Source organism: Ascaphus truei, chromosome 7 (genome assembly GCF_040206685.1).
Source record: "Ascaphus truei isolate aAscTru1 chromosome 7, aAscTru1.hap1, whole genome shotgun sequence".
NCBI classification, from domain to species: domain Eukaryota; kingdom Metazoa; phylum Chordata; class Amphibia; order Anura; family Ascaphidae; genus Ascaphus; species Ascaphus truei.
This window is the reverse complement of record NC_134489.1, coordinates 84,151,278-84,165,844: the sequence shown is the minus strand read 5'-3', so window position 1 is coordinate 84,165,844 and position 14,567 is coordinate 84,151,278. Positions and strand designations below refer to the sequence as shown.

Below are 14,567 nucleotides of genomic sequence, written 5' to 3'. Positions count from 1 at the left end.
GAGATAAAGAGAGCACTTTAGACAAGAAAATTGCTATACCGACATGTCAGGGACTAAAATTAAGATTTCTGCTTTGGAGGTACAGTAGATCTAAATTACATCTTGTAGGCAATTAAAATGTTTGCTTGAGAGATTCCCATATTTGTTTCCCTCGTGTGAATATCTTGAAGATCCTCATTTAAAATTCACTTAGCCTGTGAAAGACTTGCCTGGTTTTAAGCAACTTCCCCATTTTCCATCCAAATTATAATTGAATGTTGTAGCACACCATTCACCAGTCTCGTTTAAACCACGGATACAGTCATGATACAAATTCTCCTTATAGCGAAAGGGAAATTCACAAGGTTTTCCATGGGAGTTTCCACCTCTGGTATATATAACTGGAAAAAAAGAAATGCTTATTTTAAAATCAAATGAGGCAAAATAATCAGAAGTCCTTCAGTTCTTCTGCCCAGTACCCCAATACAACAAATCATTAAACATAATACAAAAACAAGTTCATTCAAATGTTTAATTCATAGCAGCATATACGCTCTGATGAAAGCAAAACCAAATTGTGAAAGTTACTTAACACCTGATAAATATTAAAATATTGAAACTGTTCTAGTGTTTTTCAATCGCACTTTATTTTTGCGCCGATATATGAGGTTATGTGGAACAAAATGGTTACACTGTCACATCAACCAACAAGATAAAGTCTATATAGTAACTACTGCATATAACGTCACTTATTACCACAAGTCTATTGCATTGTTCTATGGCCTCGTTCAGGGTGCTGGCTTCGGAGGGAGGGCGTGCTGCAGTTGGACACAAAGTATTCAAATTGAATACTGGTTGTCAGGGTAGCAGCTGCCCTGTCTCCGAAGCCAGGAGTTGAAGCTGGCTACAGTTTCAAGAAACGAAAAAATTGTTTTTTGAAGCTGCAGCAGCGTCACTGGGACCTCGGCAGCCAATGAAATCATTCTTGAGAATGATTTCATGACTGCAGCTTGGATCCCTAAGCTGCCGTGTGTAGCCCCGCCCCCTCCTCAACTCCTGAAACAGTCTGCTGGGGATGAACACACATCGCCCAGCAAACTGCCGCCCTCCCCCCTCCAACTCCTGTCTCTGGCACCCTGAACGAGGCCTATGTAACACCATCTTTGAACTACAGTTATGTGCATTTTATTCGTTTGTTTAATTTGATTAGATGTGACCGCTGTTAGGGTTGTTTTTCCTTTTTAATCTTCGTTTCTGTATGTGATAGATATATATATATCTATATCTATCAAAAAATAAATAGATGATACCGTTCTGTGGCTAACGAAATGCTTTTATTTGTGCGAGCTTTCGAGATACACTGATCTCTTCTTCCGGCGATGTTACAATGAATGAAGCAAGCAAAGGGTATACTTAAAAACAGTGTCTCTTGGAATGTTATCTGTGCTGTCCTTCCCCCGGTGTGGATGAGATTTATGGCTAGAGGTGTTAAATGGTTCCTGAAAGTAAGTGATGTAAGAGTGTGTGTGTGTGTGTGTGTGTGTGTATCTGTGTGAATATAAATGAATGGAGAGCCCACAGTGTATACAGTGCTTTACAAAAGGGGTGTGGAGTGGGAGTTAATATAAATGGTGTGGGTAGGTGTGGAAATGTGAGAGATAGTATCCACACACACTTTTAGTTATGCTACTATGTGGTCCCTATTGGTGTATAGGGATGGAAAAACAAGGAGTATTGGTATGTGTAAGAGACAGCTGTGTGTGCATACATATAGCACAGTATGTACAGACATGGTCTTTAGCGCTCATGGGAAGAGAGTTCACTTGTGTCAGTAATGACTCATAAAATTTCTATTCATGCGACGGTTGCATGAATACAAATTTATGCAACTGTTCGGGACACTTAACGGTGGCCTAAACAGAGATCGAAATTTTATGAGTCATTACTGACACAAGTGAACTCTCTTCCCATGAGCGCTAAAGACCATGTCTGTACATACTGTGCTATATGTATGCACACACAGCTGTCTCTTACACATACCAATACTCTTTGTTTTTCCATCCCTATACACCAATAGGGGCCACATAGTAGCATAACTAAAAGTGTGTGTGTGGATACTATCTCTCACATTTCCACACCATTTCTATTAACTCCCACTCCACACACCCCTTTTGTAAAGCACTGTATACACTGTGGGCTCTCCATTCATTTATATTCACACAGATACACACACTCTTACATCACTTACTTTCAGGAACCATTTAACACCTCCAGCCATAAATCTCATCCACACCGGGGGAAGGACAAGCACAGATAACATTTCAAGAGACACTGTTTTTAAGTATACCCTTTGCTTGCTTCATTCATTGTAACATCGCCGGAAGAAGAGATCAGTGTATCTCGAAAACTCGCACAAATAAAAGCATTTCGTTAGCCAGAGAACGGTATCATCTATTTATTTTTTGATTATTGAAGCTCGGCTAACACGGTACTGATACCTCTACATGAAATATATATATTACATATACATAGTAATAAACAAAATATGTTTTGACAAATCATTGCGTGGTGTAAAGCGAAAAGGCGAGAAAATATGTAAGAAGGCAGTTCTCACAGATCTGACAACTAGTCTAAAGACTTGGGAGTCAAAATATTGTATGGCTTTCCATGTAAAGCTGAACCCCATTATAATGCAGTGCTTGGGGTCTACATAATGAGACTGCGTTACAACCGGGATCGCGCGCGGGGGGGGGGGGGGGGGGGGGGGGGGAGAATGGCTGCGATCAGGGGTTCCGCATCCGCCGGAGGGGAGAGTTGGGATAACTCTCCCAGCTGTCCCTGAACCGGGCGTCGCAGCGGCACCCCCATGCAGGACTTTACCTGGCATCTGTAGCAGCAGCTGTCAGCACTCTCGTCCGCCTGCTTCAGCTTCCGGCTGACAGATCAGCGCAAGAGCTGTCCCTTAAAGAGTGAGTGTGTCTGTGTGTGTGTGTGTGTGTGTGTGTGTGTGTGTGCGCGCATGTGCACCAACACGCCCTGCGTGTAAGTAAAAAAAAAATTTGCTTTGGTAGACAGTCATTTTTGGGGCTACACTACAAAGTAAATCAAGTGGCTCCTGGTGGATTTGTTCCTTGAATGACCTCGAATTGCTTGCTTGAATATTGACATCTAGAGCAGCAGTTGGGAGGAGGGAGCTAGGTGTGGGGCCGGGTTTTAAAACGTCTGTGCAGACTGATGTTGACCTGCTTTATTCCGTTGCCGCTTTGGTGACGGAGGTTTCAAGCTTCCCTTTGCCTTGCAAGTTGCTGGCAGCGAGAGCCATGACAAACTCCAGATACGCGGTGATCTGTGCCTCATCTGTGGATGGCTCTGTGCCTATCTAAGCAACCCCTAAACTGTTAGTCACGCGAGTCTGACTTCTAGGAAGGCAGTCATTTTTTTTCGCAGCAATAATCTCAGAAAAGGAAGTACCCAGCTGCAAAATTGACACAAAAAAATAAAATAAAAATGATTGCGATGTAATGTATTTTAATCTAGTCCTGTTTTTTGTACCCCAGTTTTGCAGCCAAAATACTTTTATCAAATATCCCTCCTAGACTTTGATGGCATGGGTTTCACTGTATATTTCTTGAATCATTTTTCTACAAACACCAAAAACCTCATGCATCGGTGTTCTTGAAAGCCAATTGGGAATTGGTGACGCTTTCCCATTAATTAACCTTTGCGCAAACCTTTCTTTTAGTTAATAAAAGGATTTTTTTTTTTTGTGTGTGTACGATAAACGGGATTGTGTGAATCATGTTAAACCCTGTGTATTGCTGCTTATAGAAGTGCCTGAGGCCCTTAATCATTATTCTATTATATTGAAAGGGTGGGAAGCCGAACATCCCTCCCGGCAACTCCTGGAAGTTTACACCCCCCAAAAAATGCTTTTAAAAAAACAGGAGCCACTCTCAGACTGCGTTATAAGCGGATCAGCGTTGTAGTGGATTGCGCAATAATGGGGTTGAGCTGTATATGATGTAAACATGTGCCTTCTTAACATGCTGTTTTGTTTCATTGTATACTGTATGTCAATCTACAATAAAAGATAGCTTACATTAAGAACAAAAAAAACACAACTGTGCATTTATCGGTTACCTACCAAAGCACGACGTTTTGTAACTTTTGTAAATCAACCATGAAGTCACGGAAAATGCACTACAGAAGCGAGTCTACAATGGGACAATTTCCAGGTTACAGTTCCTTTTTAAAAAGCATTTGACTTGTGCTAGGCCACAAGAGCCATGTACAAGAAAACAAAAGTTGACATAGGAAACTCCGGTAGACTGGCTATTTAGAAGCAGAAAAACCATCAATGTTGATATTTGGCATATTGTATGCAATAAAATGTTATCCTTATTTATATTTGGATATAATCAAAACAGGCTATTAGCACACCAAAAATGAGATATATCCACACAAAATAAAGTTCCTATTAAGAATATTTATTTCTTATATAGCACTGAGAATATGCAGCTCCTGACTTGCACACGGTCCTAAGGTAAACCAACTCTGAGATTCATACGAAGTTCACCCATTACAAAGGCAGTGTTCTTACCTGTAAGGAATTAGAGTGATCTGCTAAATTCATATTACTTTAAACATTCGGTTTACATTTAGAACCAAAAGGCAAATTATTAAAAAAAACAACGATTAGTAGCAAACTTGCTTTTATGATTTTGTGTAAACTCCAAGCAATCTGGAAGCCAACTGGCATATCCCAGGCACAACCATCAGCTACAATATGGGCACCAAATGGTTATGCATCGGAATATTGAGGAATGTTGTTTTTAAGGGAAACATTTGGTTTTCCTGTATTATGTTTTAAAATAATGCAGTTCTAAGAAGATGTTAAGAATTGAAGGGAAATACTTTTCTGTTTCCTTATGACACATACTGCTCCATCTCATGAGGCATTCCAACTTTTCCCTTAAAGCAGCAATACAGGTTTCACTTGTTTTATTATTACAGGATGAAGCATGGGGTCTCCGGAGTTGAACGGTGTGCATGTTAGCTCTGGGGACCCCCTGCCTCCAGAGATCCTTACCTCTGTAGTGTTGCCGGTATCTCTGCAGAAATTGTGTGTGCCTAACATAATGGTGGATTTAAATGTCCCGCGGGCCAATAGGAAGCAGTGACATCATCCGCTGAGGCTTACTATTGGTCTGCGCGATCGGGACATTTAAACTCCACAAAGATAAGCATCTCTAGAAGCAGGGTGTTCCTGGAGCTAAAAATAGCAGTTCAGTTTCGGAGATCCCCCGCTGCAATCCTGGAATAAAAAATTGAACTTAAAAAAAAAAAATTATATGAAACCTGTATTACCATTTTAAGGGGACAATTTAATGATGATGTTATGGATCAGTGTAGACAAACATCTTAAATACATTATAGCTAAAACAAAAAAGGAATGAACTAATAAAAAGGAGTGACCTGCAGATTACAAATTGGGTATCAACAGTTTAATGCAGCAATATTTTAATTGAGTCAGTAACACACCCGGATATGTCAAACCCCATTTTATTAAAAGGATAGAGAAATATATATATAATGTATTTGCAAATAGAGAAAAGTAATCACCCACCCCCAAAAAAAGATAGTGCTTACTGTAACTATGTAAAAAATACAGTAAGGGCGTTGTATGTATTATAAAAAGAAATAAACACAGCTAGGTGTGTCACCATTTAAGAATCATTGCTATAAATCAATTATATAACCGACTGATCCACCCCCCGAGTACATGGTTAAATTATAATCCCTACTTTCTGACTTGTCTAAATAAAGCTAAAAAAAGTGAAGAGAGCAACAAGAATTTTCCCATTTCTAATCTCAGTATGAAAGTGAAACATACCCTCGTACGGCAATTCACATATGTTCCCAGTAGAGCTGCCCCATCTCCATGTGTCTTTTGATGAGAAGCTTGCGGTCACAGATCCATTCTTTTCGGTCAGTTTATACGTGGATGCACCATACAAGGACCCACCATTACATTGCCACCACAACATAAGCGTGGAGTCGCATGGGGACATTTTCAAAGGGTCTTGAGGTTTGGTGACATCAAGTCCCAGGCACTGTTGGGACCCCAAATTGAAGAGACGGTGGTTTGAGACCCACTTCCACAAGGAGTTATTCATCTGCACACAGTCGGCTAATGCAATCCCAGCATTGTCTGTTCCAAGGCATTTGCTGGTTTGTTCATGGCGTATGGTAAACACATGGGCTAGATATGACAGAAAGAAAAAAAAAGTACATTCATTTGCAAAGACCCTTGACTGGTATTGTGCAACCTCCCACCCAGTCACCTCAGTTACGAACCTTAGGCCTCGTTCAGGGTGCCAGAGGCAGGCGTTGGAGGGAGGGCGGCAGTCTGCTGGGCGATGTGTGTTCATCCTCCCCAGCAGACTTTTTCAGGAGTTGAGGAGGCGGCGGGGCTACAGACGGCAGGTTAGGGATCCAAGTTGCAGTCATGAAATCATTCTCATGAATGATTTCATTGGCTGCCTAGGTCCCAGTGACGCTGCTGCAGCTTCAAAAAACAAATTTATTGTTTATTGAAACTGTAGCCAGCGTCAACTCCGTACTTCGGAGACAATGCAGCTGCTACCCTGACAACCAGTATTCAATTTGAACACTTTGTGTCCCACGGCAGCACTCCCTCCCTCCGAAGCCTGCACCCTGAACGAGGCCTTAGAAACACTTGTAGCAACACTTCTATAAGTAGAGAATTGGTAACTACATAGAGGTGTATAAATACATCTGGGGAAAAAAATGCTAGAACAAAAGCTCAAACTGAGACCCAAGGGTGTCAGGATCGGGGAAAGCACGTCTGCAGCTAAATAGTTGTAGATGCATTGTATAACTACATGGCAAAGAAACACTAAAGGAAGTCAGAAGCACTTGGAGCAAGCATGATATTAAGAAATAAGTGATGAAAGTAGAAGATAGAATTCACAGGTGAGAATCTGCACATATTTACATGGGAAACTTGAGCGCTCAGTAATATAAGGAGTATACTATGTGGTGTCAATGTTTGGTTTTATGCAAACGTAGGTGTAGGCCAATGGCTTTATGAAGCTAAACAGTTAATCAAAATATGAACAGCGAATATGTAATGCTTGGTGGTTACACTTGTTATTCTTTCCCAGGCAGCAGTGACAAAATGTTCCATAACTGTCTTTGGCTAACTTCCCATGACCTGGGCAAAACCAACCAATAAAGCACACCCATATATTACATTCTACACAACTGTCCTGGCATTAGTCTAGTGCAAAGACGAAGGGTGCCACACTCACGTACTTGGTGCAAACTAAAGTTTATTCAAAGATACTGACATTAGTATACACCGTAATGTATTGACACACACGCACACACACACACACACACACACACACACACACACACACACACACACACACCTTAAGTAGATCAGATTTCCTCTAGTTTGATCAGTTAATAGTTGGCAAAAAGTTTATATTGGGGAGTAAATTCTAATCCAAAATTGTTGCCCAATTTAAAACTACTTTACTGGCACCAAAACAGGGGGCAATTATGAAATGACATGTATTTCAATCAATCTTGTGCTTCAGGGGTTAATGTAGCAACAGTTTGATTTTAAAAATATTATAGATTGGGTTTATGACAGGTCAAGACTTTTCCTGGGACTATGCAGACCTACAAAGAGGACATATTTGGGGCAACAACATGCAAATAAAAAAAGGGGGAAAGGTACTGAGGGAACACTGGGACATAAGAGCAATGAGGGGGAAGGGGAGGAGCCATGAGGGGGAAGGGGAGGAGCCATGAGGGGGAAGGGGAGGAGCCATGAGGGGGAAGGGGAGGAGCCATGAGGGGGAAGGGGAGGAGCCATGAGGGGGAGGAGCCATGAGGGGGAAGGGGAGGAGCCATGAGGGGGAAGGGGAGGAGCCATGAGGGGGAAGGGGAGGAGCCATGAGGGGAAGGGGAGCTATGAGGGAAGTGGAATAAATGCAAGATATAGGGATAGGTAAAAATCAGTAACTTTACCAGGATAGGAGAGATGACTGCTCAAGATGGCTGCTGGTACTAAAAGACAGAATGCTGGTCTGGGCTGATGGGAAATTTACTGGGACAATACCCCCTGGCAAGTGGAGGGGGAGGAGTCCAGCAGGGGGTTTGCCAAGGCAACTGGCTGAAGCCAAGAAACCCACAAGGGGTCGCAACATTGTTGCAACTGCTAGGCTGAGGAGTGCTGTCAGCCTGAAGACAGAAAAAACACAATCCTGTTCCAGGACAATAAGCTATATAAATATATTTAAATGGTCAGTCCAACCTAGTGGATAAAAAACATTTATCATTCGAATTAGCTTAACATACAACGGTAGTTGGTTCTTTTTCATGCTACATAGAACAGCCCATTTAAAAGCTGTACAAGACAGCTGCTCAGAAGATAAAACCCAAACTTGATATGACACCATAATAAAGATTACTAGATACCAAGCACATTGTGGCCTGCCACACCTATCTTTTCTATGGGGTCAGAGTCCTCAATTTAGGTTTCCAGAATATGACTAACGCAGCTGCATATGCTCCAATTCCTCCCCTCGCCCCCCCCCCCCCCCTGCTTTAGCTGGCAGATTCCCCAAAACTTAGCAAAAAATTATCTCCCATAAAAGATTTTATATCTTGGGCTGTATGACATACAACCTTTGTCCTCCCTCAGATCTAAACCTATAAATGGATCCCGAATCTACACTGCTTAACCATTTATTCTTCATCAGTTATACATGTACACTTCATCTATTCGTTTACAAAAGTCCAATCACCCCTAAAGTAACATATTTACCAAGAAGCAGAGCATATTACTTTGGGGCACCTAAAAACCCCCACATATAATCGAAAACAACGAATATCCAAATAATTAGAAGGAAATCCGTCTTCCATCTGCATCAACAATCAGATAAATCCATATTAAAGTACAAAGGGAAAAAAAAGTGAAAGAATGTGTGCACCAGTTCTCAAAAAGTAGATTATTCATTCCGAAGTAAAAACTGTAGCAGCATAAAAAATATAAATACACAGACAAATACACAGCAGCCTCCATGTGCTATGGAAAAAAGCCAAAACCATTCCAGATACAGTATACCAGGAGTGGCCAACTCCAGTCCTCAAGCGATACCAAAAGTCAGGTTTTCAGGATATCTCAGCTTCAGCACAGGTGGCTCAATCAGACTGAGTCTCTGATTGCGACACCTTTACTGAAGCAGGGATATCCTGAAAACCTGACCTGTTGGTGGCCCTTGAGGACTGGAGTTGGCCACGCCTGCTTTACACCTTGGAGATAAGACCAGGGATCAGGTAGAAGCAGACGATCATTTCACATTCTAACTAAAGCTTTGTCTGGGCAGGAAGAGCTCTTTATTTACTTTGTAAAAACTATTTTAAAAAAATTATAAATTTTTCGGCGTCCTCTGTCTGATCTTATGTGGTATTTGCGCTCACAATTATATTGCAAACAAAAAAAATGTAATATCTGACAAAAGACCTGTAGATTCTGCGCGCCAAATACATTGGTGCTTTACAAATAGTAATAATAATAATAATAATAATAATAATAATAATCTCATAACAATTACAGATTCTAAAAACCTCCTATATGCATCACCCATCACCCACTTCCATTTAACCTACTAAATGTCACTTTCACTCTGGTCGTAAAAGAGACTGCACCTACAGTATCAACAAACAATCTTATCACTTCCCCTCCCACAAGACTGCTCTAGTGCTGCACCCTCTCTGACATTCCCTAACACGCACCCTCAGACTCTTCCCAAGCTTTCCGACATTTAAAAACTCCCTGAAAACACGCCCATTTGGACTGGATCACCACACCCATATGACCGCTGGCGTTTAGCCGCAAGTGACCTCTCGCCACCAAGACACTCAGTAAGTCCAACCTTAGCTTTACCCTAAACCCCCCCCCCCAATACCAAACGCTATTCCCTACCCTAAAAACTTTAACCCCTTATCCTGAAACAATTTACCCAAACCGCTAAAACCCCTAATGTTAACCCCCAACCCCAAAACTAACCCCCAACCCCAAAACTAACCCAGTACCCCAAAACTAACCCAGTACCCCAAAACTAACCCCCTACCCCAAAACTAACCCCCTACCCCATAACTAACCCCCTACCCCATAACTAACCCCCTACCCCATAACTAACCCCCTACCCCATAACTAACCCCCTACCCCATAACTAACCCCCTACCCCATAACTAACCCCCTACCCCAAAACTAACCCCCTACCCCAAAACTAACCCCCTACCCCAAAACTAACCCCCTACCCCAAAACTAACCCCCTACCCCAAAACTAACCCCCTACCCCAAAACTAACCCCCTACCCCAAAACTAACCCCCTACCCCAAAACTAACCCCCTACCCCAAAACTAACCCCCTACCCCAAAACTAACCCCCTACCCCAAAACTAACCCCCTACCCCAAAACTAACCCCCTACCCTAACTTAGGGTCTCATAGAAGCGGCCAGTGGCGGACAATTCAGCAGTGGAACGGCTGCGGCAGAGGGTTCCCCCGCGGCTAAACACTGCCGCGGCCAAAGGTCGCATCCCACTTCCCAACCTTGTTGTGATCAGCTGTGCGTTTGGACCAAACTCCACTCTGATGTATACGCCGTCCCACAATGAGCAGACAATTTACCTTTTGTGTCAATAATGTCCCTCATTCCCTCTAGAGTGTGAGCTCTCAGGTTCAGGGCCCGCATTACCTTCTGTACCCGTTTGTGCAGGTTTGTCCTTATTTGGTATGTAACGCGGTTTATGTAATTTACACCTCTGCATAATATGCCGGCACTTAAACGAGAATTCATTAACCAGTCATGGGTCCATATGAAAAGACCACCACCCTGGAGACATTTTAAATGTGACCCACAGAAAAAGTATAATTGTATTGGTCATGTGCACGGCCCCCACTTCTATTTCTACTTACAACCCAGTTACTATTTTATTACCTAACGTGTATTTGACCGGATTTAACTTTAATAGGAAGGGGAAATATGCTAAGGTTACTATTAGGACAGGGATTCTATCCTAATAATGAAGTCCCAGTCACACATTGTAAACACACAAGTTCACAGGGACCAAGCTGAAGCTATAGTAGTGTCAGGACTGAAAGTGTTAACCCCACTGAGAGCCAAGAGAAAGATCTGCCCCATAAAGGGACAGTGCGATCAGCAAACATCACTGAAAGCATGTATCATTAATTATAGGCTGCGACCCCGCTAGCACTGACCGCGCTCATGCTTGAAAGCGGTGACATCACCAGCTCTCCAAGCATAAGCGCCGGGTGTCCTGGCTATTTTGCAAGCGCGCGCGGGGGGGCCATTGGAGGCTTCTTGAGCACACAAACTCACTTTTTTTTGTCTCCCCAAGTGCCAAGCTTGGGAGAGCGTGCATGCCCATGCACAGAACAATTTAAATTGCCGAAACTAAACTCGGCAAGCGCCGCTCGCTCAGCGCTAGCGTGGCCGCAACCTAAAGCAGAAAACCAAGTATGCAGCACGTAACATTACAATAGATGGTAAATAGTTACAATGGGACCAAGTGCAACTGCTAAATTACAACATTAGGCTAAACGACCATGACCCATCATTGCTGGGATTTCTTGTGAGAACTGTCCTGACACTTTTATAACCCAGACCCTACATATTAATATAAAACAATCAGCCTGTATGCATTTACACTGCTCTGTTCTAGAGTTCCCTGCAAGAGGAAGTAATCAAACAAATAAATACAAAATCTTCAACAGTTTCGCACATCTTGCTAAAGAAAGTGAAAGCAAAATACAGGGACCTGTTAATCCCACCAAAGCCTCAGATACCAGCCATGTAAGCACCGCCAGCAGTCACGGAGTTAAAAGGGGGGGGGGGGAGAGAGAATTAGGGGGGTACAGCTGCCTCTTCGCCATATAAACACTTCTACAGCAGATTGAATATAGGACCGAAACATTATTAGTATTAGCAACACCCCCACCCCACCCCTTTTTGCTGCTCTCATGCTCAGGAACAGCAGTACCCACAACATATGGGCTCCCAGGACTCGTGCTGCCGAGAAGGAAATAGCACAGAGAGTTGCTGGATTACCTGTGGATTCAGGGGACGCTTTGCCTTCAGATGTTGCCCAGACTGTTAGCAGCAACAGCTTCAGGAACCCACCGCCCCCCATAACCCCACCAGCAACTCTGACACCGAGACTCCGCATACCCCCTTCCCAGCACCTGGGAGATAGACTCCAGCCTCAGCCCCACCCCCTTCCAAACTATCTCGTCTTATTGGCAGAGGTCCCAGGCAATAGGAATTTTGGATTGGTTTAATAAAAGTTTGGTCATCTGTTGCCAGGAAGATGTTTGGCTTAACTTTGGCTGTGGTCTTCTCTAACTCTATAGCCAGTGAAACTCTTTAAGGAGGCAGTACAAGCAGTTAAAAAAAAAACATTTTACAAATCTTTTTTTTTTTTTTTTTTAATATGAGCAGCATTTGATTACCTTTATTGAAAACTGATTACCTAAGCTGCCGATCGATTGGTTCTCCCATGATCGATTAGCTAAATCCTGCAACCCAGGGTTCACTAAATGGCTGCCTTTCAGTTTCAAATCAATCTTTTAGTCAGTGTAACGTTAAACACACAAGAGTCAAGATAAATGCAACTTGGGATGCCCCAACTCTATGGGAACAAGAGCAACAAACAGGAATAGTGGTGGGTGCTGCAAGCAGAAAAAACCTAGTCAGGGTAACTGCATGTAGAACAGAAGGGAAGCTGAACCCACCAAAAGAAATGCAATAATTTATTAAAAAAAAGTTCATTTTATTGACTGATTACAGTCACAAACCATCCGACGTTTCGTCGGATGGTTTGTGACTGTAATCAGTCAATAAAATGAACTTTTTATAAATTATTGCATTTCTTTTGGTGGGTTCAGCTTCCCTTCTGTTCTATTGTCAGTGTAACGCAACAGCTGCAATGTATTCTTATATTATTAAGGTAACATTATCTATTGTTACAGTTTGCAGCTGAAACTGCTGGAAATATTGGCAACAAATGATCAGAAACAGAAAAGCGTTGAACGCCTTGTATTCTCTCGCTTGCTCTATTTTCTCACCTCCTATTCTCTCCTAGACCCTCTACTATCTGGCTTCCGCACTGCTCACTCCACAGAAACAGCCCTCACCAAAATAACTAATAACCTCTATGCTGCCAAAGATAAAGGTCATAACACTCTGCTCATATTACTCGATATCTCTGCAGCCTTTGCTACTGTGGGCCACCCTCTTCACCTTCACATTCTCGATACTCTGTAGCAAAGCTATATCCTGGATTTCCTCTTACCTTCCATTTCAGTGTCTCATTTGCTAACACCTCCTCCTCTATCGATCTCTCTGGGCGTACTCAAGGGGTCTGTCCTGGGACCTCTTTTCTCTTTACACACTCTCTCTAGGTGACCTTATCAAATCACTTGGGTTCAAATATCACCTCAATGCTGATTACACACAAATTTATTTTTCAACACATGACCTTATACTTGCTGTAGAAACCAAAGTCTCTGAATGTCTCTACGCTATATCATCCTGGATGGCCCTGCGCCGACTCAAACTAAACATCTCAAAAATGGTGCTCCTCATACTTCCTCCCAAGCATGGCCCTACTGCCCCCTTCTACCCCCTTCTACATTACTGTGCACTATCATACACCCAGTATCGCAAGCACGATGCCTCGGGGTCACATTTGACTCCTCCTTCACATTCAAAATTGAGCCAAAACAGTTTGTTTTCCTCTGCAATATTGCAAAGATACGCCCACTCCTCTGTTGCTATACTGCTAAAACTCTGACAAAAGCCCTCATTCTCTCCTGTCTCGACTATTGTAACCTTCTGCTGTCTGGCCTTCCTGCCTCTCACGTGTCTCCCCTACAATGTATCCTAAACACTGCTGCCTGAAACATGTTACTCTCTCCTAAATCTGTCTCAGCCTCTCCCCTGCTGAAGTCCCTCTCCTGGCTTCCTATCAAATCCTGTATCACACACTCAATTATCCTCCTCACTTTTAAGGCTTTACACGTTAAAAACTTGCTGTACATTTATAACATCGGTGCCACCTCCCACAAGTGGATGCTTGGAAGATCAAGTCTGGAGCACAGTTTCATGATCACATGGCAGTCGGTCAGCATAAACCACTTCGTTGCGTGACGTGAGCAGTGTGCTCTTGGCTAGAGATGGGCAAAAAAATGTTGCGAATTGAAATCCGCAGCGGATCGTCCGGTTCCTTCGGTCCGCGGATCAATGCAAAAAAAAGCCGATTCGCTTTTTGCTGATTTTTTATTATTATTACCAAATACACTCTGCGGATTCCGCAACCCGTGGACGGATTTGTAGATTCCAATCCACGGATTCAGCAATCTGTTGGCGGATCTGCAGGTTGTATCCAATGGCGGATTGAAACCGCCCAAATCCATTTGCGGATTTTACATCGCAAAACAGATTTTGGGGGGTAACATCCGCGA

General features: G+C 42.8%; 1 protein-coding gene across 1 annotated transcript in view; it reads right to left on the bottom strand.

The window, feature by feature from the left end:
• LY75 (lymphocyte antigen 75) overlaps positions 1 to 12,307 on the bottom strand; it is a 46,409-nt gene extending 34,102 nt beyond the window's left edge. Inside the window, 3 exon segments of the mRNA XM_075609270.1 lie at positions 210 to 380; positions 5,873 to 6,241; positions 12,154 to 12,307. Of these exon segments, the coding sequence (XP_075465385.1) occupies positions 210 to 380; positions 5,873 to 6,241; positions 12,154 to 12,271 (658 nt within the window). The 5' untranslated portion in view covers positions 12,272 to 12,307.
• Positions 12,308 to 14,567: the final 2,260 nt, after the last annotated feature.